The 25,926-nt window shown below is 38.8% G+C and overlaps 1 protein-coding gene across 11 annotated transcripts in view; it reads right to left on the minus strand.

Moving 5' to 3' along the window:
• Positions 1-25,370, minus strand: part of CAPRIN1 (cell cycle associated protein 1) — a 40,229-nt gene extending 14,859 nt beyond the window's left edge. For 3 of the 11 annotated variants that reach the window (XM_087877408.1, XM_060687612.2, XM_034417343.3), the window contains exons 1-7: positions 24,922-25,166; positions 24,263-24,463; positions 13,624-13,686; positions 9,784-9,870; positions 4,823-5,061; positions 4,614-4,696; positions 58-195 (exon numbers count right to left, since the gene is read on the minus strand). In XM_087877408.1, the coding sequence (XP_087733534.1) occupies positions 58-195; positions 4,614-4,696; positions 4,823-5,061; positions 9,784-9,870; positions 13,624-13,686; positions 24,263-24,457 (805 nt within the window). In that variant the 5' untranslated portion in view covers positions 24,458-24,463; positions 24,922-25,166. Of the gene's footprint in view, positions 1-57; positions 196-4,613; positions 4,697-4,822; positions 5,062-9,783; positions 9,871-13,623; positions 13,687-24,262; positions 24,677-24,722; positions 25,188-25,212 lie in introns of those variants that run through there. The other 8 variants (XM_087877406.1, XM_087877394.1, XM_087877413.1 and 5 more) reach the window with 6 other exon arrangements.
• Between the last annotated feature and the right edge of the window lie 556 nt (positions 25,371-25,926).

Here is a 25,926-nt window from a genome sequence, read left to right on the forward strand (position 1 = left end):
CAAAATGGGATTCTTCAATTAACATTAGGATCAGACTCAATTATTTATTTTAGTTACCAGCTTCTGTCACAGAATCTTCAACTACGGGTGCAGATGCTGTCTCTTCTTCTTCACAAAGTCCATTTTGATGGTTGTGAGTACTGTCAAAATAACTTGTTTGAAGAACGCGTTCAACAATTTCTTTTAGGGCTTTATCTGTAACCATGAAAACATCACTTTTTAACTGTGTCATTTGCTAAATATCTTTACATTAATTACAGAAGAGAAACAATCATTATGTTTCAATTATTCCATATTGTAAAAAGTACTTCAGTTTGAAAAAAAATTTCTATTTACAGAAGTATATTAAAATACATGTATATTTGTTGTAAAATAAACAGAAATGCAGTTTGACTGATTGTTTTCAAGATTATATATTATACATATAATATTGCATAAATGGAAAATACACAATCATAAAATATTTGCCTAACATGAACAAATACTTGGACCTGATACTTTTAACAAAGAAAAACAAAAAAGCATTTTATTGAGCAGGCTTACTCTATAGAGTATACTAGCGTACAACATTCCTAGATCTACAATAAGCAGCCATCTTCATATTAATGAGCAACAAGAAATCTTACTTCCTTAAAAAAATAAACTGAACCAAGTTAACTATAACCCAGATTCAACTGCCCAATGTTTTCTTAGAATTCTACTATTACACAATATTGCTGCCTAGTATGCTTTCCAGAATCCAATCATCAGGGGTGCTCAAGTTAACATATCATTTGGGTCTTCTCAAATCAAGAAATAAGAATTGTTACCATATTAATTCAACAATTAATTAATTAGAGGACATAATAAAGCAGTAAATATGTCACTTATTGTGTTATTTAATACAAAACAATCACTTGAAGATCAAAGCCCAAGGCACATAGTGCTTCACAGACAATTTTAAGTCCTCTAAAAGGAGCATATTGAGATAAATGATTGTGGAAGTGGTTCAAATATAAAATATGCAATGAATATAGCATTTACTACAAATTCTAGAGTAATCTTCCTTTATAGAAAAGATATATTTTTTAAAAAATCTAGTAATATCCAGTATGAGATTAATTAGGCTGTGCATTTTCTAATTGGGGTAGTAATTTGATATAGCCATTAAGTTTCCTCATAAAAAAATTTATGTATGAATTGATTTCATTAAACATACTAGAATCTAGTATTTATTTTTTTTATTTATTACATTTTTAAAACAGCCCATCTGCATCACAGAGGGACTCTGGGAGGTGTACAAGTAAAAATGTTAAAATGTTAAAACAGTATATGAAATTTACAATTTAAAAAACCAAGGATGAATTAAAAATTAATATTAAAATTAATTAAAAGGCAGGGATAGCATTTTCAGGGTGCCAACCAGCCCAAGGCTGTGTACTCTTCTGTTAGCCTGAAGCAAGGCCCCAGAATCATTTTTTACATCTTTCTGAAAGTATACTAGTAGGCCTCAAATTATTATCACAATCTCAGTTATTGAGCAAAGTGATTATTAAGCAAGACAATGAAAATCCTGGCTGTCCTGGTTGCAGCCATTAAAGTGATTGTGCAGGTCATTAAGCAGATGGAGCATCAGGTAAAGAATGTGAGAATGCCTCAGGGCAATGGAAGAGCCCCAGGGGAAATTGGAGGGGTACGGCAGTGAGAGGCAAAGCTGCAGCAGCCTGGGAGATCCAGGCTTGCTCCTCATCCCACCAGGCCCAGAAGCCCTATGAGAATGGAATATGTTCACCTGGGGCTCCCAAAGGCTTTCAAGGTCATGTGGGGTTTCAGGAGACTTTTAAAGAATGAAGCCTATTTGTTCAGGACTTCTGATGTTGCAAAGGGTTTCTGGAAGCTTCCGAAGTTGCATATAAACAGGCTTTGGCAAAGAAGGCCCGATGTGATATGGAGGTGCCTTGGGTAGACTGCATGGGTTTCTCAACAGAAAAAAAAATGCCCAAAGGCAAGCAGCATGCAGATCTAGAGCACTGGGTGGCAAGGGCAATTGTGCTGTTCCCCAAGGCTCATGTGACTTAGAGAATGCAGCAAGGCCCAGAGCATTGCCAGTTTAGTCCATCTTCCAAAAGCCTAAGGCCTTTAACTCAGGTCCAGACTTGCATTGCTGAGTGCATTGGGCTGGATAGATTGGGAGGAGATAGTTGCAGCATCGCCACAGTTTTAAAGGTATTGCTTTTTATCAAAGAGGCATTGCAATGGCCATAATTTAGGGCACACTAACTCTCTTCATTTAGTACCATCATAATTTCAAAGCCACTGAACAGTCATTAAGCAAGAATTATCTGTATTGTAAAATTACCTGGTAAAATTACCTGGCTATCAATTCATTCTTCTTCAGTAGGAGACATGAAATTTCTAATATTTTTCTGCATAATATGCAACTTTGAAAATCCCTTTTGCAAATCCAGTTTTTGCAAAGAGGTATTTGCTAATCACTACCAGCAATACAAGGAAACCTTCTTTTCTAGATGTCAATCCAATTGACTTTGGATGTAGCATACTAAATTTGTGCTATGACGTAGGTCACTCATATTATGTCATTACAGAAATGCTATAAATTAAGGTAAATTATATAAATCCCCATGATGTGATTTAATGGACATTCCTAAATGACCAACTTTCCACACAATTAATCCATTAACACAATTAAAAAATGTTGTAATAACAACCTAGTAAGATTACATGAATATAAAATACACAAATTAATACATTGATTATGGGCCATCAAGTTGTTTTTGACTTTTTTTAAATTTTTATTTTAAATACAAGTAATGCAAACAATACGAACATACACATATACATCTAAATAAAAAAAGAAAAGAAAAAAAAAAGAAATACAAATAATACAGTGCATCCCATCCCTTGAGACCATTTTCCCTCCTTATATTTCTTCTTCTATAACAGCTAAAAGATATACAATATATTCTAATTGTGCCCTTATCCCCTCCAAAACAATTTAGTTGAATTTAATATAATTAAAGAAATGGATATAAAGTGATATGGAGGTGGTATTTAACACCACGTAAACTAAATAGATGGTAAATATACAAATATTTGTTGGAGGTGCAAGAAAGAGGTCGGACCATATAAACACATGTGGTGGGATTATGACAGTGCACAAAAAATATGGGACATGGTGTTTAGAGAAATTAGAGCACTTTTGAATGTAAATTTAGATATGTCACCAAGAATTGCATTATTGTTCCTGGTGTTAATGGGATATAAATGAAACAAAAAAAAATGATTGTAAGTTTTTGACTTTTAATGGCCACATAGGTAGATTTTCTTCATAACAATGCGTCTCTAACCTGGTCTTTAGGGTCTTCCAACAGTGAACCTATCACTACTATAATTGTCCATCCACCTTGCTGCTGGTCATCCTCTTTCTCTCTATTCTTCCTTCCATCTTTCCCAGCATCAGAGGGTTTTCCAAAGAAATTATATATTTTCATAATGTGGCCATACTAGGGTAATTTGAGTCTATCTAGACTTTAGTGTCCTCAGAGAGAACTGTTATTAGTTTGATGGTCCTTTGATTTCTTGGCAGTCCATGGTATTCTCAGGAGCCTTCTCCAGCACCAAAGCTCAAAAGTGTCAATACTCTTCCTCTCCTGTTTCTTCAAATTCCAACTTTTGCTTCCATAGACAACCACAGCCAATACCGTGGCTTGCACAATTCTTTGTAGATACAGAAACATTACAAAATTTTAATATCTTATCCAAGGCTTTTGTTCTACCAAGTATTAGTCTATGATATATTTCTTCACTGCTTGTTTCTGTACTGTTGATGGGTTGATCTTAAAAGGCAGCAGCTATCCACCATTTCACTATAAATTCTAAGGTTGGTTGTTCTACCTGTCATTAGTTTGGTCTTTGTATTTAATTTTAGTCCCATTTTTTCACTGTGCTCCTTGACTTTTATTACCAGAGCTCATAGATCCTTGGCAATTTTAACTACCATCATATTGTCATCAGCATTGTATAAGTTATTGAGGTTTATTCCTCCAGTTTTAAAACCATGCTCATATTCTTCCAATCCAGCTGCTCTTAAAATTTACTTAGCATATATTTTGAATAAATAAGGGGAAAGCAAAGGCTTGTCATGTACAGTTGCCATCCTGGAGCCAATTTGTTTCACTGTCTATATAGTGGCTTTCTGATCTGTGTATAAGTTTCTCATAAGGGCAATAAGGTGTCTTCAGATTCCCATTCTTCTGAGCACATTCCAGAGCTTGATGTGATTAACACAAACAGAAGACTTTCTATAATCAATAAAGCATACATTGACTTCTTTTTGGCATTCTTTGGCTTTCTCAGTTATCCACTATGCATCAGCAATAATGTCTCATGCTCCTTGGCCTTTTCTAAAGCAGCTTGAACATCTGGTCTCTCTTCTTTTGGATGATCCTAAGCACTGTTTTGCTAGCATATAAAATTAAGGATATTTTATGACAATTTGCAGTCTGCTATGTCTTCTTTGTTGGTATTAAACCATAGGTACTGCAAATTATAAAGAATCACCCTAAATATTATAAATGTTATCATTTGAAAATCATAAGAATAAAAATACTTACATGTTGTTCCGCATACAGGTTTTTCCTTCCCTTCCAATAGATCCCACAAATGAATGGATGCCTGTTCATATTGTTCATTCAACCTTCAAAAAAAAAAGAAGAAATTAACAGAAATGTAATGTTACCTGAAAAGTTTAATGTTGCCAAAAAAAATAATTAGATCACAATTACAATTCTGAATTATTTTGGCTTTATACTCAATCATATACCTTATGTTCATGTCACGTTCAGGTTCAACCAGCTTGTAAAACTCGTCAAGTGTAGATAGTTCTGTTTCTGTTAATATAGATACCCCATTTGTTCCTTGTTTTAGGTCACTGCGCACTTCATCATCACCCAACTTGTCCAAAATATACTGCAATTCAAGTACTGTCTTTAAACGTTTTTGTTCAGTTTCTTCTCTCATTAACTGTTCCCGTCGGGCTGTCTTCTTTATTGTTTTTTGAATCTAGTGAAAAATACATTTGCTTAACAAGTGTTTTAAATAGTAGACAAATTTAATGGTTTCTACATATTGTCCTAAGCATCTTAACAAGAGAAATCCAATACTTAAAACTTATTTCAAATATTTTCAGTGTTTCCTGAAAAATTTCTGAGGAGATAATAGCTAAAGGCTTCAAAAGATTTTCCTGCTCCCCGCACTATTTAACTAGATTTATTTATTTAACAAATATATTTAACCGCCCATCTAAACAAGGAATTCTGGGATACAAGCAGAAATAAAACAATCAAACTATACAATTTCAACACAAACTAATCATTTCAAAAGAAATTGATCCAAGGAATCTAAAACTTATCTCAATGTATCAAACCATATGCACATCAGAGTTCCATTAATATCCTGGGCCCACTGCTAGGGGGAAGAGCCAGATTTTCAATCTTCTGAAAAGCTAATAGGATCTGAGTTGTCTAAATATGGTGGGGGAATGGAAAGGAGGCTATTTCACAAGATAGACCCCATTTCCTGGAATCCACCAGGTGATAATTCTTCACCACTGAAAGTCTGACCATGCCCACTTTGTCAGATCTAGAGGAACGGGCAGAAATCACTAGGAACAGGAAGCCTCTAAGTAAACTGGCTCAATGTCATATAGCGCTTTAAAGGTGATAACTAACATTCCCCTCTTTAAGGCATAATTAACTGTAATTAGTCTTCTCCATACTAGTAGTCTTCTCCATTATTCTACCAGCACCAGCAGCTACTTCTCTCACCTCCCTTTTTTCACTGTTGTTTTATGAAACATTTCAGTATCACACATCATAAATGAAATCAGAATTCTTGATTTTATATTTTCTATTGCATTTGTGAAATTACACACAATGCACTTTGTCCTCCTGCAGCTATCTTCAGTATCTGAGCAATTTCTCTCTACGGTTAGAATACTGAACAAGGCACAATAGGGTATGTATGTATGTATGTATGTATGTATGTATGTATGTATGTATGTATGTAATTAATTAATTTTTATACCGCCCTTCTCCCGAAGGACTCAGGGTGGTGAACAGTTAAAATAACATACATATAAAATGTGAATATAAGATGATTAAGCTAATTTGGTTCATCGGTTAAGAATCTTCAGCATAAAGATTTAGAACAATTAGAAGAGATTTATGCCAGCCCAGCTTGGTGAAACAGAAAGGTCTTAAGTGCACGATGGAAAGTATGAAGATCTGAGATCATTCGTATCCCTGGGGGTAACCTGTTCCAAGAGTAGGTGCCCCCACAGAAAAGGCTCTTTCTCTGCGAACCACCAGTCGACATTGATTTAGTGATGGCACCCTGAGGAGGCCCACCCTGTGGGAGCGTGCTGGTTGGTGGGAGGTTATTGGTTGCAGAAGGTGGTCTCATAGGTACCCAGGTCCTAAGTCATGGAGCACTTTAAAGGTAAGAACCAACACCTTGAAGCACACTCGGAAGACCACTGAGAGCCAGTGCAGCCCGCGTAGGAGAGGTGTTACATGTGAGCGCCATGTCGCTCCTAATATCACCTGTGCAGCTGCATTCTGGACCAGTTGGAGCCTCCGCGCGCACCTCAAGGGGAGCCCCATGTAGAGAGCATTACAGTAGTCCAGACGGGAAGTGATGAGGCATGAGTGACTGTGCGTAAGGAGTCCCAATCTAGAAAGGGTCGCAACTGGCGAATCAAGCGAACCTGATAGAAAGCTCCCCTGGCCACGGCTGTCATATGCTCTTCTAAAGACAGCCGCGTGACCAGGAGGACACCTAAGTTGCGAGCCCTTTCCCGTGGGGGCCAATGACTCGCCCCCAATAGTCAGCGATGGTATCAGCTGGCTATATCGGGACGCCGGCAGCCACAACCACTCGGTCTTGGAAGGGTTGAGTCAGAGCCTGTTTCTTCCCATCCAGATCCACACGCTTCGAGGCACCGGGACATCACTGCAAGGGCATCATTGGGGTGGTCTGGGGTGGAGAGTATCATCTGAGTATCATCAGCGTAAAGATGGCATTGCACCCCAAAACTACAGATGAGCTCACCCAGCGGCTTCACATAAATGTTGAACAAAAGAGGTGAGAGGACCGACCCCTGAGGCACCCCACAAATAAGGTGTCTTGAAGTCGACCTCTGCCCTCCTGCCAACACAGACTGCGACCGGTCAGAGAGATAGGAAGAGAACCACCGTAAAACACCGCCTCCCACTCCTAGCCCCTCCAGCCGGTGCAGCAAGATACCATGGTCAATGGTGTCAAAAGCTGCTGAGAGATCTAATAAAACCAGGATAAAGGAGCAACCCCTATCTCGAGCTCTCCAGAGATCATCAACCAATGCGACCAATGCCGTTTCAGTGCTGTAACCAGGCCTGAAGCTGGACTGGAACAGATCTAAGTAGACAGTTTCATCCAGGTATAGCGGGAGTTGCTGTGCCACCACACTCTCAACAACCTTTGCCACAAAGCGAAGGTTGGAGACAGGACGGTAGTTTGCTAGAATAGCCGGGTCCAGAGAGGGCTTCTTGAGGAGGGGCCTCACCACCGCCTATTTCAAGGTGGAAGGCAAGAAACCCTCACACAGAGAAGCGTTTATAATCCTCTGGAGCCAGCCTCGTGTAACCTCTTGGGAAGCCAGTACCAACCAGGAGGGACACGGGTCCAATAAACATGTGGTTGTGTTCAACTTCCCCAGTAACCTGTCCACGTCTTCAGGGGTCACAGGGTCAAACTCATCCCAAATAACATCCTTAAAACTCGCCTCCATCACTTCATCTGAACTTATCCGAATTTGAGCGATTTTATCGTGTAGATATTGTGCAAAATCCTCAGCTCGACCTTGCAAGGGGTCTTCCCGTGCTCCAGATGGAGGAGGGAGCGGGTCACCCTAAACAAGGCGGCTGGGCGATTATCTGCCGATGCAATAATAGCGGAAAAATAGTTATATTTTGCTGCTGCTATCGCCACTAAGTAGGTCTTAATATGTGACCTCACTAGTGTTCGGTCAGATTCGGAATTGCTAGGTGGAAGAAAAGATATGGAACGGATCTTTTCAGTGTTAGTTTATTATCCGTTTTTTCAAAAAATTTCAATAATGTCAAACACTGAAACAAATCCCAATGCCACATAAAACAACCTCAGTAGATATGTTTTTGCGTTAACTTGAACATATGTATGCGAAGGAGAGTTCACCATTTCTCTAGATAACTAGTTCCACTGTACATTTGTTCATGATGTAATAATTCTTTAGAGGACTTTTCTTCATAATTCCTACAAACAGGTAAGTCCTTGATTAAATAAAATCACGGTGTATACTCATTCTAATTAATTGAAAAATTCCTGCCTCTCCCCAAAATCTAAAATTAAAAAGACCCTGAAATAATAGATGTTTATATCTGTGTGATTTTGTGCTACTGGGCACGTGAGAAATTGTGAAGAGTCAATCTTTGTTCATGTTTATTATGCTTTTTGAATACCATCTTCTTTCATCATGTCAATGCTGATTATCACTATAAACATTAGTTACACAGAGAAAGATATTTATGTTTTTGGAATTTGAGGGCTGAAATAATTCTTCCATCACTCAATTTCCTAATTTACTTAGCATTGTTTTCATGGTGCTCAAATCAAGTTATTGTTTCACAGATATTTTCTATTTAGACCAGGAGAGTCAAACTCAAGACCCACGGGCCGCATCTGGGCCACGGAGTGCTTAAATCTGGCCCATGGGGCCGACCTGGAAATAGCAAAGGACTGGCCCATGTGGGCCTCCCGAGCTGTTTTCGCTGGCAGAGGTTTGCAGGCGGCCGTCGTAGCCGAAAACGGAGCTTGGGAGCCCATTTTCGCTGATAGACCACTTGGGCCACCACAAGCGCTCCCAACACGAGTGACGTCAAGCTAGCCACATCTACCTGGCCATGCCCACCGCACCCACCAAGGTCAAGCACAACCCTGATGCAGCCCTCAATGAAATCGAGTTTGACAACCCTGATTTAGACAATGCCTGAAGTATTCAAAAATTATTTTTGAAAATGTTTAACATTAAACCGAATAAATGCTTTGTTTTTAATCTAGGACAAAGAATTGTGTTTCTGAGATTCTAGGAGCCACACAGTTCAATAAAACAAATTTCAGAAAGTTTGGTTGTTCCAGCTTTCAAATGAAACAAAATCCAAATGGGTGAAATTGGTGAGGATTGCACCCCTCTCTTCGTTATACAATTTCCAACACAGCATATTTCAACAGCATGTCTAACCTTCATCTTCCCAATACCTTTACTCCTCCCTATCAATGTTCCAACATGAAATACCTCACCATATCCCCACTCCCAAGCTTTCCTATACTTTCCCTTCAAACACCATTTCAATGCCACAGCACATAATATCCTACCAACACTCTCAATGTTCTCTTTTCTTCTCTGCTAACAATGTCCTTGAATTTTCCCCTTGAAAAGATTAAAACAGTTCTATTTTCTTCCATGCGCATATCAATATAATGTCTTTTTCCATGCATAAAAAAGAACACACAAGATAGACAAGTTTTAGTTAGGAACAGACCACTCCAAACTGAAGTGGAAACCTGCACATTCATCAAAGAATCCGGGACAAGAAGTATTCAGATTTCATAAACACAAAACTCACATAATTACACACACATGTATTAACATAAATCTTAATTTTTCCATACCTAATCTATTCTGAACCATCTACTGTCTTTACTTACATCTTGACTTAGAGCCATGAAACTCCTCTGCAGTTCCTTGGCAAATTCCAGATTATTACTGACTTCCTGGTGCTTTGACACAGCATCCTAAGGCAGAAGACAAAATTAATTTGGTCTCTTTAAAAGTATAAAAACTTGAATCTATATTTCGCATATGTTTCTATTAAGGTTTGGTTAGATCTGACAAGTATTTTACTTTCTATAAATGTAGCAAAATAGATACACTTTTTACAGGAAGTTTTGAAAGCAATTGCTAAACTTGAATAGTTCCCAGCAGTCCAGAATTCAAAATTTATTCCACTTTTATTTATTTATTTATTTATTTGATTTGATTTGTGTACCGCCCTTCTCCAGCAGGACTCAGGGCGGAGTTATCAGGTTCCTTAAATCTTCAAACAAGTAAAGTGTGTCCAAAAATAAATCTCCAGCAACCAAAGATGATTGGTGGAAATTTTCAATTGATGCACTGGACCACCTTTATATTGTTAAACATCATTTGTTATCCAGAACCCTAATGCAGTACTAGTCTTTCATCTGTTTTTTTGAACACACACTGACATTTGTATCACAATATTAGGAAGAACCTTCAATATTCCTACTTCTTGACGCTCCAGAGAGAGGAGATTCTCTCCTCTCTCTGGAGCATCGTTTTTCCAACTCAACAACAGAGGGAACAGACTTCCTTTTGTCTACTTGACTCTCCAAGGTTAAGAAAAGTCCCAGAATCATCCCTCAAGATCCTCCGATCACAGCAACAGCCTGCAAGCAGTTTAGAAGTCGGGCTTCCAAAATAACTGGTGAGCAGAAGCTGGGAAGTGGGGTCGAAATCATGTTGTTGGACAAAACAGTCATTCTGGAATTTATTTTTCAAATAGACAATAAGCTGTGCCCTTCATTTCTTATGAGACTTTACTAGTTAGAAGAGGCTCTCTTTATATACAGCCTAACACTCCTTTTTGAAGCTCTGAATGCCATTTTTGACACTTTTTCTTTATTGTTAGATGACAAGGAAGAGGATTGTTAGAGGCAGTCAAAATAAGGATGCGTGGACATTTTTTCTCTTGAAATATAAGGATAAAAGTTGTGGTTTTAATCTACCACTTTTAAAATAATTTGTAGCCCTATATTGTTTTGTTGTGGGGTGGTTGAAATTTGCCGATTTTTATAAAGTCTGATTGGCTAGAAAAATGAAAAAGAAAGAAAGGAAGGAAGAAATAACAGTCTTTGATCACTAGAGGGAGGTATGAGGATGCTTAATTCTGAGCTGAAGTCTATTATTAAGGAAATCCTTGAACAGTCAATACAGAAGATCATCCTGTTTGTAAAACAGCCAAAATATATTAATTATACAGAAGATATTAAAAAAGAACAAGAGACACAATGTAGAAAATTATCAACCCACTCTGTCAACTTTACAAATACTGGACAATGCAAATAACCTAACTGTACCTTCAGAATATAAATCTGACATCAGCTTTTCGTATGATGATGGTTTGAGTACAACCAGGGGTGAAATCCAACAGGTTCTGACAGGTTCTGGAGAACCGATAGTGGAAATTTTGAATAGTTCAGAGAACCGGCAAATACCACCTCTGGCTGGCCCCAGAGTGGGGTGGGAATGGGGATTTTGCAATATCCTTCCCCCAGGAGTGGGGAGGGAATGGGGATTTTGCAGTATCCTCCTGGAGTGGGGTGGGAATGGAGATTTTGCAGTATCCTTCCCCTGCCACGCCCACCAAGCCACACCATGGTCACCAAGAACTGGTAGTAAAAAAATTTGGATTTCACCACTGAGTACAACCCTCCTAGTGCAAATGAAACAAGAGTATCAAGTAAATGCACAACTCTCAAGAGGTCAAGTCTGGGACTTTTGATTTATGGATACTAACAAAGTCGAGAATTCTTTGAAGAAAAAAAATATGATAGTCATTTTAGCGAAACTTTAATCTGGGAAGACTTGCTTCAGACTAAATTACAACGTCCAACAGAACAACTTTGGGACTTTTTTAAAATGGATATAAATAAAGCTGAGATTTTTTTTTTCAAGAAAAGAGGCTTGACAGACTCTCCTGAGAAGAAAAATACTTTATTCTTTGGGGACAACCTAGATTAGTTAGGATGGATTTTTAAAAGTTTGATATATGTATTGAAAGAAAGTTTTCAATTAGTTTTGTATGTATAAAAAGAGTATGTAAATGCATGTCTCCCATTTTTTTTAAGTAATGCTGAATAATGTCCAAAGTTTGTAAAATACTATTGACTAGATTTGAAAATAAGAGAAGAAAAAGATCCATTCCATGAGGATAAACTGGAGGGAGGGATTCGAATTTAATTAGCTAAATGGAGTTAATTGGACTTATATTGGTGTGATATAGATAACTGAATGAAAGTTCTAATATAGTGTTATGATTGGGTTCTGGGTTTAAAATGAAGGGTTTTCTCTTTTCTCCTTTATATATAATACACCTGAGTACTTTTTAGAATTAGTAAAATACCAAAACTAAAAAAAGTGTTTTATCCCTTTAGGGTATAAAAAAATGATATATTATTCCCCAGCAAACAGAAGCAGAGATGGTTGAAGTGATTTTTTTATCCAAAGAAGAGAATACATTTAACCCTGTTTCTAATCCGGATTTTGTGCTTGCAATGGAAAAAAAATGAAACTTTGATTTTGTTTTTGTTAATTAGATAGGCTTGTTGTTATAGAAATGGCTTGTACTTACTGTTGTGTAAAAGCAAAAAGTTGTGCTTGTAATGTTGTTGTCTTCTACTGTGCTAAAGAGAGTTGGAAGTTGGTGCCTTTTTCTTTCCTTTTCTCCCTTTACACTGTATCTTTTTTCTCTTCTCTCCCCTTTTTCTTAGTTTTCCACTTTTTTCTTTGAATTTTATACTTGATAAACTAATAAAATTTAATAATAATAAAAAAGATTCCTACTTCTTGAACACATTCAATCATGCAGTTTCTTTCCCTTAATTTGCAACATTTTTTTGCCTTTCAAATAGCAATAGCACTTAGACTCATATGCCACTTCACTGTGCTTTACAGCCCTCTCTAACAGGTTTATAGAGTCAGCATATTGCCTCCATCAATCTGGGTCCTCATTTTACCGACCTTGGAAGGATGGAAGGCTGAGTCAACCTCCAAATTGTAGGCAGCCAGCAGTCAGCAGAAGTAGCCTGCAGTACTGCATTCTAACCACTGCGCCACCACAGCTCAAATAACAGGAATAAAATGAAAAGCATATACGGTATTTTTCAGAGAATAGGATACACTTTTTTCCCCCCTAAAAGAGGTTGAAAATTTGGGTTCATCTTATACTCCAAATGTAACTTTTTCGAAACTTTTTTTCAGCCCTAATGAGGCACTAGCGTGCTAAGCTTTTTTTCAGTGAAGGGATCTTCCCTGCTTTGCCTGCTCCCTCCAACTCTCAGCTGTGAAGCTTTTTTTCAGCCCTAACGAGTGAAACCGATCTCCATGGTTTGCCTGCTTTTCTCATTGCTTCTCTCTCCAAAGTTCAGTTGTGCTTTAGAAGCTGTTTTTTTATCCCCAAGCAGGGGATAAAAAACAGCAAACTAATGTGCTGAAGCTGACCAGAATAAGGACGCTAGCCAGATGAATATCTAGTAGGCAGAATTTTTTTTCCTATTTTCCTCCCCAAAACTAAGTTGCATCTTACACTCTGAAAAATAAGGTATATGATGCTGTACATAATGAAAAAGCACAATTGTAGGGGCCAGTTATTTACAGGACTGCAACAGCTAAAATAAAATGAGATAATATGGTCTAAAGTTTTTTAAATATTTACAAAATTACAAGAAATTATCAATCAAAATATTTACCAGCTGATCTTGGTTAAGGCGTTCTCCTCTGTTCATTCGATCTTGATAATCATCAAGTTTGCTCTGTAAACAAGATAAAAATTTACAATTAAAAATTGTAAGCAAGTTTAACAGAATTAGATGAAAATGTCTTCCATCAGAAAATAAGAGTCATTTTCTCTAATTTTCTATTTAAAAGGAGAAAGAACAAGAAATTATATAAAAACATAAGAGAAAGGCAAAATTAGTTAAGTATTACCCTTTCTTAACTGAATATTGCTACGCATTTACATTATTTCCATTATATATGGACTGTTTAATCTCTAAAAATGAAAAAAAAAAGAAAAATAGTAAAAATGAATCATGCGAATTTACTTAGATTGGCATTTGCAATGGACTTCAGAGGTATACCTTCTGTGGCCACCTCAACCCTGTGAAATAGAGCCCCAATTGAAATTCGAAGGATCCCCTACCCTTTAACCCTTCACATTAGCTCTTCTCACCCAGTCAGGTAGGGTAGGTATGTTGTGGACCACGGGTGGGTTCCACTTACCTTCGCTATCGGTTTGCAACTGGGGTGTGCGCGCGTGTGTGCAGAAGCTTCTGCGCATGCGCAGAGCGTCCATGATGACATCTGGGCGGGTGGGCGGAGCCTCCCGCCATTACTACCAGTTCTCAAGATCTGGACTGAACCGGTAGCAACCCTATCAGTTAAAGAATTCCGATTGGCAGTGTCCAGGAAGAGAGCCTTCTCTGCTGTTGCCCCACCCTTTGGAACATTCCCCCCCCCCTGCCAGAGATGAGGCAGGCCCTCACTCTCTTTTCCTTTTGAAAGTATCTAAATACTTGACTCTGCCACCTCACTTGGGACTCACAAATGAGCCCAATAGTCCTTCTCCTGCCTTTTAATTAATTTTTAGTGTCACTTTTAACTATCCTTGCCTCGACTGTATTTTAAATTGTATATTTAGTTTTCACTTTACTTTACAATGCTCAAAGTCCCTCTGGGAGGGAGATGGGCGGTTCCTAAATGTGATAAATAAAAGGTTAGTAGGTCTGGAAAGTTGCGAAGACAGCCAAACACTGGACTAAGATGGGAGTAAAGGGAAGAAGGAATAACCTTGAAGAACATAAGCAAGAGAAGCAAAATAAATTAAGATAATAGTCAGAGCAGTAATTTGCAAATGTGTATCAGACATGACCTTCTGCTGTTCTATGAAAATAAAGAAAATAAGGGAAGGGAAGAAGTGCATTTAGACTTGCAGCGTTCTGTCACCATAATTTTGTAATAAAAGTAGTATTAATTTACATATCTGTTTCCAAGTTTGGTCTATCATGGAGGGCTAACGATGGGGGATGAGCCAGGAGGTTGACAGCAGGCTGGTCTGGCATATTGTAACTGTTCTGCTTTTATTATGATTTGGCGGGAGGAGGGGTTAATATGAGCCAGTGAGATATAAGATGACTAAATGAATGAATACAATGTGGGCTGCTGTCTCATTCATATTTGCTGAAAGGTTTTTCTGCCCAATTTTCAGATTCATCTTTCTCAATTTTTTCAACTAAAGCCAAACTCCAAAAAATAAGTATTGTAATAGAATTTTCCGTGTTACAGAGGTAACAGCTAATCTGATTCTATCGGATCCTTATTATATGGACATTAGCTAGATTTCAGATATACTGGCATCTTACAGAATGCTTCTTCAGGTACATTACAATATTAACATGTTTTTGACCTGCATGTAAAATATAATCCTAGATGAAGATGCTATATAAGTTTAACTGGTTTTTGTAAGAGGTTTCAAATACTGCACATGTCATAGGAATTTTACACAATCTTGATTGACCTATGCTGATTTATTGCTAAATGAATCTGGCTTCCCCACTGACTTTGTTTGTCAGAGGATCACAAAAGTTGATCACATGACCCTGGAACACCGCAATCATCATAAATACATGCCAGTTGTGAAGCATGATCCAAATTTTGATCACATAAACACTGGGATGCTGCAATGGTTGTAAGTGTGAAAAAGTCATAAGCCACTATTTTTAGTACTACTGTAACTTCGAACAGTCACTAAACGAATGGTTGTGTACTTGAGGACTACCTATACCAGTGATGGCTAATCATTTTGCTATCGCGTGCCAAAAGTGGGGGGAGAGCAGGGTGTCATGCATGCACGTGCCCACACCCATAATTCAATGTGCCCCGCCCCCACGCGCATGCACGCATGACACCCCCACTCCCCCCACTTTTGGCACATGATGGCATGGTGGGCCCGTTTTCACCCTCCCCAGGCTCCAGAGGCTTTCTTGGAGCCTGGGGAGGGTGAAAATGGCCTTCCCTACCACCAGCCCCGGAGGCTGGAAACGGCCCGTTTCCCAACTTCCGATGGGACCGGAAGGCCCAAAAATCAGCTGGCCAGTGCTCGCATGCGTACTGGAGCTGAGCTAAAGCAATGTTCGCATGCCCACAGATATGGCTCCGCGTGCCATAGGTTCGCCACCACAGACCTATACTGTGATTAATTAATAGGCCTTGTCCAACTTTGAAAATACTGTTGGACTTCTTGTAGAACCTGAAAGAAATTAATTTTTAATTTTGGGACTTGATAATTAGAACTATTTACTGTGCATTATTGTTGATTTTAGAGTAACAGGTTAATCTATTTTATATCTGTACAGAAGAAAGTTGAAAGTTACTTTTTCACTTTTTCTTCCTTTTTGAGTCCCAATTTTTTTTCTTTAACCTTTTTTTCCCTAACCCTTTTTTTATTATATCCTTTGATAAACTTAATAAAAAAATTAAAAAGGAAAAAAATTTTTTGCAAAATTTCAACCTTAGAGGAATTTCATTCTTTCTGCACAAGTTGACCCATGCCTGTGATGGCGAACCTATGGCACTGAGGTAGCATGCAGAGCCCTGTGAGCACATGCGCTGCCGCCAGATGCTCTTCTGGGTTCCAGCGCGCACATGTGCGCCAGACAGATGGTCCAGGGCGCATGCGCACCGACCATGCACGCCAGAACTCAGAAGAGAGCATGTGTGCGACGGAACCTGGAAGAGCAGCTGGCCGCCATTCATATACGCACCGGCCAGCTGCTCTCTTCCAGGTTCCGGTGCTCTGGCATGCATGTGCACTCCAGTTTCGTCACTCAGTGCCAAAAAGATTAACCATCACTGATGAGCAGGTATTCGCTTAACTATTGCAAAGAACATCATATAATTGTGTCAGTCACACAACCAGCCTGTTTTATGACCATCAAGAATTATGCCAATCATTAAGCAGGCTCAATGGAGCCTGCCTAATGGGCAGGCTCCATTAGAGTTATAAATCAAGGACTACCTGAATATTAGTCTGTATTTTATTGTTAATTACTACTTAAATAATTCTATAATCATAGAATATTTTAAAGCTACAACAAACCTTTTATTTTTTTTCATGCCTTTATTATTTATACAAATAACTGAAACATATCAGCAAAACATATCCAACACACCTTTCTCCTCCTATTTTCCCCACAAGAACCCTGTAAAGTGAATTGGATTAAGAAAGACTGACTGGCCCAAGATCAGTTACTGGATAAAATATATGAATATTTTGTCATCAGTAATTATTTCAAAAATTATTTTCCATCATTTCTATGCTTTTTTGTTTCTATAATTGTATGGATTTAGATAAACATAACAATTTTTCATAAAACATGATTTCAGAAAGTTAAAAGCCCTCAAAATATGTACCATCCCATGCACCTCCAAAATGTAGGTATTCCCCAATAAAAAAATATCAAATACTAGCATCTAGATCAGTGATGGCTAATCTTTTCCGGATCAAGTGCCCAAAGCGCGCATGCACATGCGTGGCAGAACTAAACTGGGGTGATGGCTTGTGTGCCCACAGAGAGGGCGCTGCATGCCACTTCTGGCACACGTGCCATAGGTTCACCATCACGGATCTAGATGAAAAATTCTAAGTGGCCTGGAATTTTGTATTCATATATATTAAGACTATTACTAGAAGTGTGAGAAACAATCTAAACTGACAATATTCCCATGTTGTTTTGTAGCATTAAAAATCAGCGCACTAGTAAAGTTGGAATGCTATTAAGAACAGGTTGTTTTAAATTGAAAACAGTTATTACGGGCCCATAAGAGAGTATTTTGAGTACTCAAACATTTCAAATTTTGAAAATTTTGTATACGTCTTGAAATAATTGTTCCTTAAGACTTATTAGAATAAATATATTTCCCAACCCTTGTTTAATAGATTGCAATGGATGACTGCAACTGAAAACAGGTGTTTTATTAATTCATTCTACTTTATACTTTCACGACACAAGAACCCATGATAGTATATAATTAAAATCAGAAAACAAAATACAAATCCATAAAACGCAATATAAAAAAGACAGAAAATTTTTAACTACAAAGCTAACATTGTTATTAAAACTAATAGTTTTAAGAACCCAAAACTGGGTCTCAATCTCCAAATATCCTTCTGAACTCGATTTTGATAGCTTTTCTGAAGTTTACGAGTGAGAATGACATCTAGATCTTTACTTAGCACTGCTACTGAGAAACAAGCCTTTGTTAGTCTTCTCCTTACTCTATAATACTGCAGAACTGTAGCCTACAGTATGAACTGAACTTCATCCAAGTTCAAAAAAACAGATTAGGGTTGAAGAAACACCACCCAAGCAATGTACTGTGACCTGTCTTCACTAAACCTACTTAGCAAATATTAACTGGCTGTGAAGTACAGTATATGAAACTTTAGATACAATAACCCAGGACCCTCCTTTAGCAGTAATCACTTCACATGTTTCCTGTCGGTATTTTGGCCCATGTCCCCTTTACAAAATTGCTTCAATCTCTTGCTATGTTAGGACTGTTTTTCATATAAACTGCTCACTTTAGATCATGGCATATTTCATCTGGTTTAAGCATTCCAAAATACTTGTTTTACTCCAGCAATTATGTTGTAGATTTACCTGGGTGCTTAGGGCTGTTTTCACGTTGCATTATGCATGTTGTTTAAGCTTTAGCTCATAGACAGAGACTAAGACTTTTTTCTATAGAATTTTGTATAATCCAGAATCCATTATTGTTTTAATGACTGCAAGCTGTCCAGTCATGATATTCCATGTTGCCATGTTTCATAATGGAACTAGTTTCTTTCTTTCAATGGTATAAATTGTTTCCTTTTAACTCTAGAAAGATCAACTTTTGTCCAGAAGTCACCATCAAGGCAGTCCTTGGTGAATCTGAGATGGGCAGCAAAGAACTTTCCTGATCACAAAGATTTTATTTTTCATATCTTTCCACGCATGCTATTCTTGTTCAAAATTTTCCTTATTTATGCTGACATGAGAGCGCAGATTGTTCATGATCTCCTTGTATTCTCTACTGGAGAAACATATGCCTTATTATTTGGAAAATGTGGACATTCCTGGGAAGAAGTTTGTACATTATCAGACAATCCTGCCTAATCTCACATGCATCAACAATTCTTTATAAGGTCTGCAGAAATGTCTTTTGATTGAGAAATGGTGTACTTCTACAAAATTATGGTATGGAGCACAGTATTTTTAGTAGGGAAAGACCCACAAATACATGCCAGAGAGATAATATCCCAGGGCTTTCCATATTATATCATACCATACCGTATCATACTATACTACACTACATTACACCACACCACAGACACTGAACATTGGCTTAGCATGTTCAAAAAGGACATGGCAGATTATACTGTTTGTTTAATCAGAATTTCTCTTTAATAGGACTTAAATGAAGCTGTGACCTTACACTACAAATCACAACACTGCAGGGTTACAAATAGTTACATAAGATTCACATACTTTCATCACTGTAGGTGTTTCAAATGTTATAACTCTTTAGAACAAGGATTCTTAAAGTGTGGGCCATAATACCCCAGTGGATGGTGAGAAATTTAGTCACAAGGGCTAAACCTATGGATTGAGTTATCTGTCAAAATCACCCAACAATCACAAAACATTAATCCAAATATATTTCATTTTATTAGGGCATTGGGTACATATATTTATTATTTTAGAGAATTGCAGTATTACAAAGTTTAAAATTACTCGTTCAGAAAAAAGCTATATTTCTTGGCTAGTTTTGGGGCATAATTCAAAGTTTATATTATGACCTTTAAAACTCTAAATTGCTAAATATCAGGAAGTGCAACGACTAGTTGTTTCCAGTGAGTATGTCTGATTGTAAAGAGTTTTCTTGTATGTCTTGCCAATTGTTGAGTTGCAAGAAGAAGGGGGGGGTGTTGCTATTCCTAGATCACAAAAATTTGCTTAAGAAGTTCAACACTTTGCTACATTCAAAGTATTTAGAAAAGCCTTTAGTCTCTGTCAGTATGCATCATTTGCTTCCTGTAATATTTCTACTGTAAATTTTATACCACAGTACAATGTTTTCATAGTTCTAGGAAACTATTAGGCACAGTGTAATTCAGGCATGCCTACAAAATTGTCAATTTCCATCTGCCCAAAAAGCCCCTTGCAAATAAATTACATTATTTCCCTATATTGTTTTAAATTGGAATGAATGCCATATTTTTCCAGAAATTTAGAAATAAAGATATAACTCCATGGAAATGTTAAAATTATATTACTTTATAATATCTATTTAGTTCACGTCATCTTATGTTCACAAAATAGGAATGACAAACAACAGCTATCTGCAGTATTATCACTAATATATTTTGTTTCATGGCAACTCAGTCCCAAATCAATCAGACATCAACTCTCAAATAGACTAATGTGCAGAAATGACCTTTTAAAGATACAAATCACTTATAAAAAATTTTAACTAATTTCTGCATGACAACTTGCATCTAGGCAAGTTTTCTAGGATTTTGCAAGTTGCAAAACCTTAGGAATACTGAAGTTATCAGAGTAAACCCAGCTACAATGCATATACTCGCATAACGATATCCAATAAAAAATTAACTTTAGCTTTAAGACAAGTATATGATGCAATATTAATTTTACACATATTAATTTGATTACACAAGAAAATTATGCGCAAAATTATTTTATCCAGGATTTGCATTTATCTTCTCATTTTCAAGAAAATAATGAAGATTATAATTTTATTATTTTCTGTTTCTTTGAAGTACTTCTCACCCAATGGAAGGAAGGCTTACATATATCAAATCTCAACCAGGGATAGGAGTTCATTACTGCATGTTAATAATGTTTCATAAGCATAATGCAACCCAGATATAAGAACTCCGTGGACCATTGATTTGATATATGTAAGCCTTCCTTCCACTGGGCGAGACCTACTATTTTGCTTTTTAAAAACCAGAAGCTCAGAAGTAAATTCTGCTGCATTACTGATAAGTTTAATTTGAGGAAGTTATTGAGCAGAAAGTGATAGAACAAATCTATCTTTTGTTCTGTTTCATCATTGGCATTTCCAGATCAAAGCTAATGCAATCTATTTAACGACAGTATGAGTGCAGTCAGATGGTCTTACCATTTAAAATTTGTAAAAATCATTTTAGCTACCATTTCAGCACTCACAAGATTTTATCACTACATCATACTGTATGCTGTGACAGGATATTCTTGAATTCTTGATTCTTGTGGAGATTAAAAATTCCAATATTATGACTACATATAGCAATGTCAGATCCCTTTGGTTCTGCCCAAACATAAGTGAGCCACAGTTTAAGCTGAATAGAAGCAATCTGACACCTTAAAATGGTAATATAATTCACAAAATCCCTCATCTGGATGACATTCCAGCATTTTTGAAGTACTAGCGAAGGCTATTCACAATATTTTGGATTACTAACATTAGAGCCACTATTATGTTCAAAGATATAATCTGAAGGACAGATTATCAGATAGTCTACACAATTTTACCTTAGCATTGTAAAAACAAACTTTGAATAACTAGGTTGCCATGCTCTTGGTAGATTCCCTTCCACAAACAAAATCATCTGCAGACTGCAAATTCCTACTTTGCTACTATTGTTATGAGAACCTACATGAATTATAAAAATATAGTTTGAACTTGGCTTATTTTTATTACAATTGTGATTTTGAAATCTGCTTTGGTTCAAATGACCCAGTAAATTGTGATTAATCAAAAATAGAAGCAAAATCTGGATCACCGCACAGATTAGATGCCATGCTTGTCTTAGTATGATTTAACATTACATTCAAACCTGTACTTTTGTAGTTGGGATCTTTGTTGGAATGCATTCCGAATTAGACATAAAAAGAGCATAGATACCTTAATTTCAAAATCAGCAGTATTTTTAGAAATTACTTAAGTAAATATATCAACCAGAATGTTGCAATCTAAAATTTTAATACCCTAGCAGTTATCATTATATAATTTTATATATTGCAACAAATATATAATGTATATGCAACAAAATTTCCTTTACAAATGCTAAATCACAAACTAAATTTCTTAAATTAAGTAGAGAACGATTAGGATTTTATAATGCTTTGGGCTTCATTCTGAAAAGGACACCTCAACATAAAAGCAACATTAAGTGCAATTAACTAAAGTAGCTGTATGATCCACAGAAATCCCACCTGCTTCAATGAATCACTAACATGGGCCACATTTGCACTACAAAGCAATTTTATTGAAATGAATTCAAAGCCATGTGCAGTGCAGCCCTGATAAATTTATTAAGATTAAAATACAGCAGCCTCCATAGTGTACTAAACTCTAATCTTATTGCAAAGGCAGGATAAAACAGCTCCAAAGCTATGATGATCTTTTGAAAAAGGCAGAATTGGTGCAAAGATTAGAAAAGTGACTTTTAGAAAATAGAGGACTTGCATAAAGTGAGCCTAAATAACTTCCTAACATATGGATATCTTATTCATTAATTCCAAAAAGGATATTACATCAGTGAATTAAACATTTTCCCTTATTTACTGGATTTACAGGCAAAATTTAATATAAAAATCTACTGGGTATTTAATAATGTGTTCCCACGCACATTTAGATGAAAGCAAGCCTTGCTCAAACAAGTATTTAATACATAAACATAAAAGCTGTTCTTTCAATGAGTTGAATGTTTAAAGTTATTCATTACACTCCCCATAATACAGCAATCTACTAAGAAGTGTTCTGCTGCTTCTCTTCCATCACAGCTATCTTTTCACATTTCCTATCATTTTAGAAACACCTGGCAAGATATTTAAACTAGTTGTACAGTTCTTTTGATTGTGATCGATTACTAACAGTTTAATGCACATTTGCACAGACTGTAGTTTTTCTATCTAGTGGTAGGAGCATGTAGCGAACAAAGTTCCATTCGGAGTATTTCAACCAGCAGAAACTGATGGAGGATGAATTTTGTTCCTTCCCCTCCTTTCACAATTGTCAATACCACTTCATTCACTACTCTGTAGGATCGCTATTCTTTGGAATAAAGACAAAAAGAGACTCAAGAGAGGATTTCCTTTCCTTTAGGTATATTGACCTTGCTCCCATCGCCTTCGGAGTAATGTCCATAGCAATTCGGGGGGATGATCAGTGTTAGTACATCACATCAGGACTTCAGCAGGTTGGGATATTCAATGAGAGCAGAACCCCTTTTCACTATTACCAGCTCCTGTAAGAGCAGTCAGTGTCAAATTTTAACCAAAGATTCATAAAGCCAGCATGAGTTATTATAAAGTTTGCTCCGATAAATACTAACTTGGGAGCAAGTCTCATGGTCTAGCCTAGCTGTTCGTCCTTAAAAAGGTAGGGCCTTGGATGTTGCCAAAAGGACTCAGGGCACATCGTACCGTTAAATCTAAAGGTTTCGAAGTTAACACATAAAATAACGCTGTTCTTTTAAGTTATCAACTCGGTTCTTTTCTTTTCACTAAGTCTAGAGGCGGCCCACCGCCGTTCGTCGATAACTAAACTAAACTAAACCAAAAAAAAAAAAAAAGCTTTTAATAAAACGTGCCGAAAGTTTCAACACTTCCGTCCACAGAGGCGTCCCCCCAGCTTCCCGGGGCCCGAGAGAGAGAGATCGCATTTTCATCCTGCGTCCGCTTCTCCACACGGAGAGGAGGAAGGACCAGCTAAAATGGGGGAGAAAGGAAGAGGCGCGCGCGTGCACCCACACGGACAGCGAGGGCTAAGCGACTCGGGCGGGCAAACAAACAGCCGGGCCTTTGTGCAGCAGCCTTTCACACAATGAGACTCCCTCCCCGGGAAGCCTGGCTGCCTCTCGCCGCCGCCATGTTGGGTCCGGGCCGGCTCCATGTGCAGAGGGGGGGAGGGGGGGAGAGGGAAAGAGAGTACGAAGAGAAAAGAAATAAAAGGGGGGGGGCGAGAGCTCAAGTCTCCGGTTAGCCGGTTTGGAATCGGCGAGGGAGGGTGACGGGAAGAAAGGCGGGCCAAGAGGACGCGGAAAGCGCGTTCAGTCCTGAAGGAAAAGCCTCCTCTCCGCCCCTCCGACTAGAAACAAAAGAGCAGGCGGGGAAGCGCAAGGAAAGGGAAAGTCTTTTCAGAATCACCTCAGTTACCGCCACTCGCTCCAATCAACGTTAATTCCCACCCTCACAACTCCCGGGAAAGGGGAAGGGGGAGGGAAGGAGGATGGGGGGGGGAAGGGGAGAGAGAGAAAGAGAGACCCAGCATCCGTACCTTTTTCTTCTCCAAATTGCGCAGCTTCTTATCGATGACACCCAAAATCTGCTTCATGGCCTCCGTCTGCACCGAACTCGTACTGCCACCCGAAACCGCTGCCTGAGAAGCCGCCGCCGCCGCCGCCGCTACCGTTGCCTCGTTGCCCGCTTTACTGCCGCTACTCGCCATCGCGCTGCTGGTGGCCGAGGGCATCGCTTACTGAGGGAGAGAAGAACAACGCGTTACGGGATTCGGAGGGAGGGAGGAAGCGAGAAAAAGGAAGCCCAGCCGACGGGACGGCAGAAGGGACAGACGGCGGGGAGACGGAAAACGCGTCCCACCGGAACGCCTTTCAGTCTTCCAATGCCTCTTTTATCTCACGTCCCGTCCCCCCCCCACCCTCTCTCCCCGCGCGCGCGCGCGGCCAGTTCTGACCCGGACCGCACCTGTCAGCGCGCGCCCAACGATCCTAACCAACCTGATTGATCCTTAAAGGTCCGACCGCAACACCGCGGGCGCGTGCTCGGCACCCACGTGATTGGCAACGCGCGGACATCCCTCGCTTTCACATTCCTAACCCCCACCCCCACCCCTCCCTCACCCACAGCCGCCGCCGCCGCGGCGATCAACGGTCTTCCCAGAACCGCTCTTCTTTACTTCTTCTTCCTCCCCCTCACCGTGAGAGATGCGCGCGCCCGCGTGCGTGTGTGTGAAGAAATGGAAGATGGGAAGGCACCAGGAAAAAGACTCGGTGGACTCTACGCAGGGGGAAACGGCGGCCTCTTTCCGCGCGAGCCCGGCCACTTACACCGCTACCTCTGCACCGAGTTATGGGGGGGAAAGGAAAAGACCAAAGGAAGGCCGCGAGAGCGCGCGCGCGCGGGACCGGCAGGGGGCGAGCGGTGGAGGGGGTCCTCATTTCATAGAGGTGGCGGTAGCGAATGCCGGAATTGCTTCATCAAACTAACCTCGTGCTAGCTTCATAGCCTGCCTTCGTAAAAGCCTCAGTCTTAGGGCACGAGTTTGTTTGTTTTTTTTCAGGCGCGCCGAGGCCACCTAGACCTTCGGCGCCGTGGTTAAGAGGAGCGACTTAGGCGGCGTCCAAGATTCCGGGAGGCGGGACTGTGGTGGGCCAAGTCGAAAAGTGCTATTTTGGCGGGGGAGCCCGCGACCCGGTTGTGGTGGGAAGGGCGGTTGGTTGGCTGTCTAGGGGAGCTCATTTTCCTGGATTTGGGAAATTTCTAAGGTTCGTAGAGCAGAACTGCTTTCCCCGATAAGTTATTTGTTAACTCTTGACTGTGGAGGAGCAGGAAAGTTCGAGGTCAGGGCAAGTTTTTTTTTTTCTTGGCAGTAATTCCGGGGTTTTGAAAACCTACAAAACTTTATGTGGTTCTTGTAGAAGGGCGTGAGGCAAAAAAAAAAAAAAAAAAAGATTTAGTCCGCCAAGGCTATTGCTGTCGCGTTGGTGTTGGTAGCAATGAAATGCAAATACTAACTTCCATATTGCTTTAGCACCCTCAGCATAAAGATTTAAACACGCCTAAACACTGTGAAGCGGTATATAAGTCTTAAGAAGTGCTATGGCTGTTTGAACATTCTGAGCACTTTATAATAAAGTCACAAACACCATTCAGAGTAACAGATAATTTGGGCAAAGGTATGCTTTTTTCAGGGACGCGGTG

The sequence above is a fragment of the Pantherophis guttatus genome, chromosome 1, assembly GCF_059756535.1.
Source record: "Pantherophis guttatus breed Tessera chromosome 1, ASM5975653v1, whole genome shotgun sequence".
Classification (NCBI taxonomy): Eukaryota; Metazoa; Chordata; class Lepidosauria; order Squamata; family Colubridae; genus Pantherophis; species Pantherophis guttatus.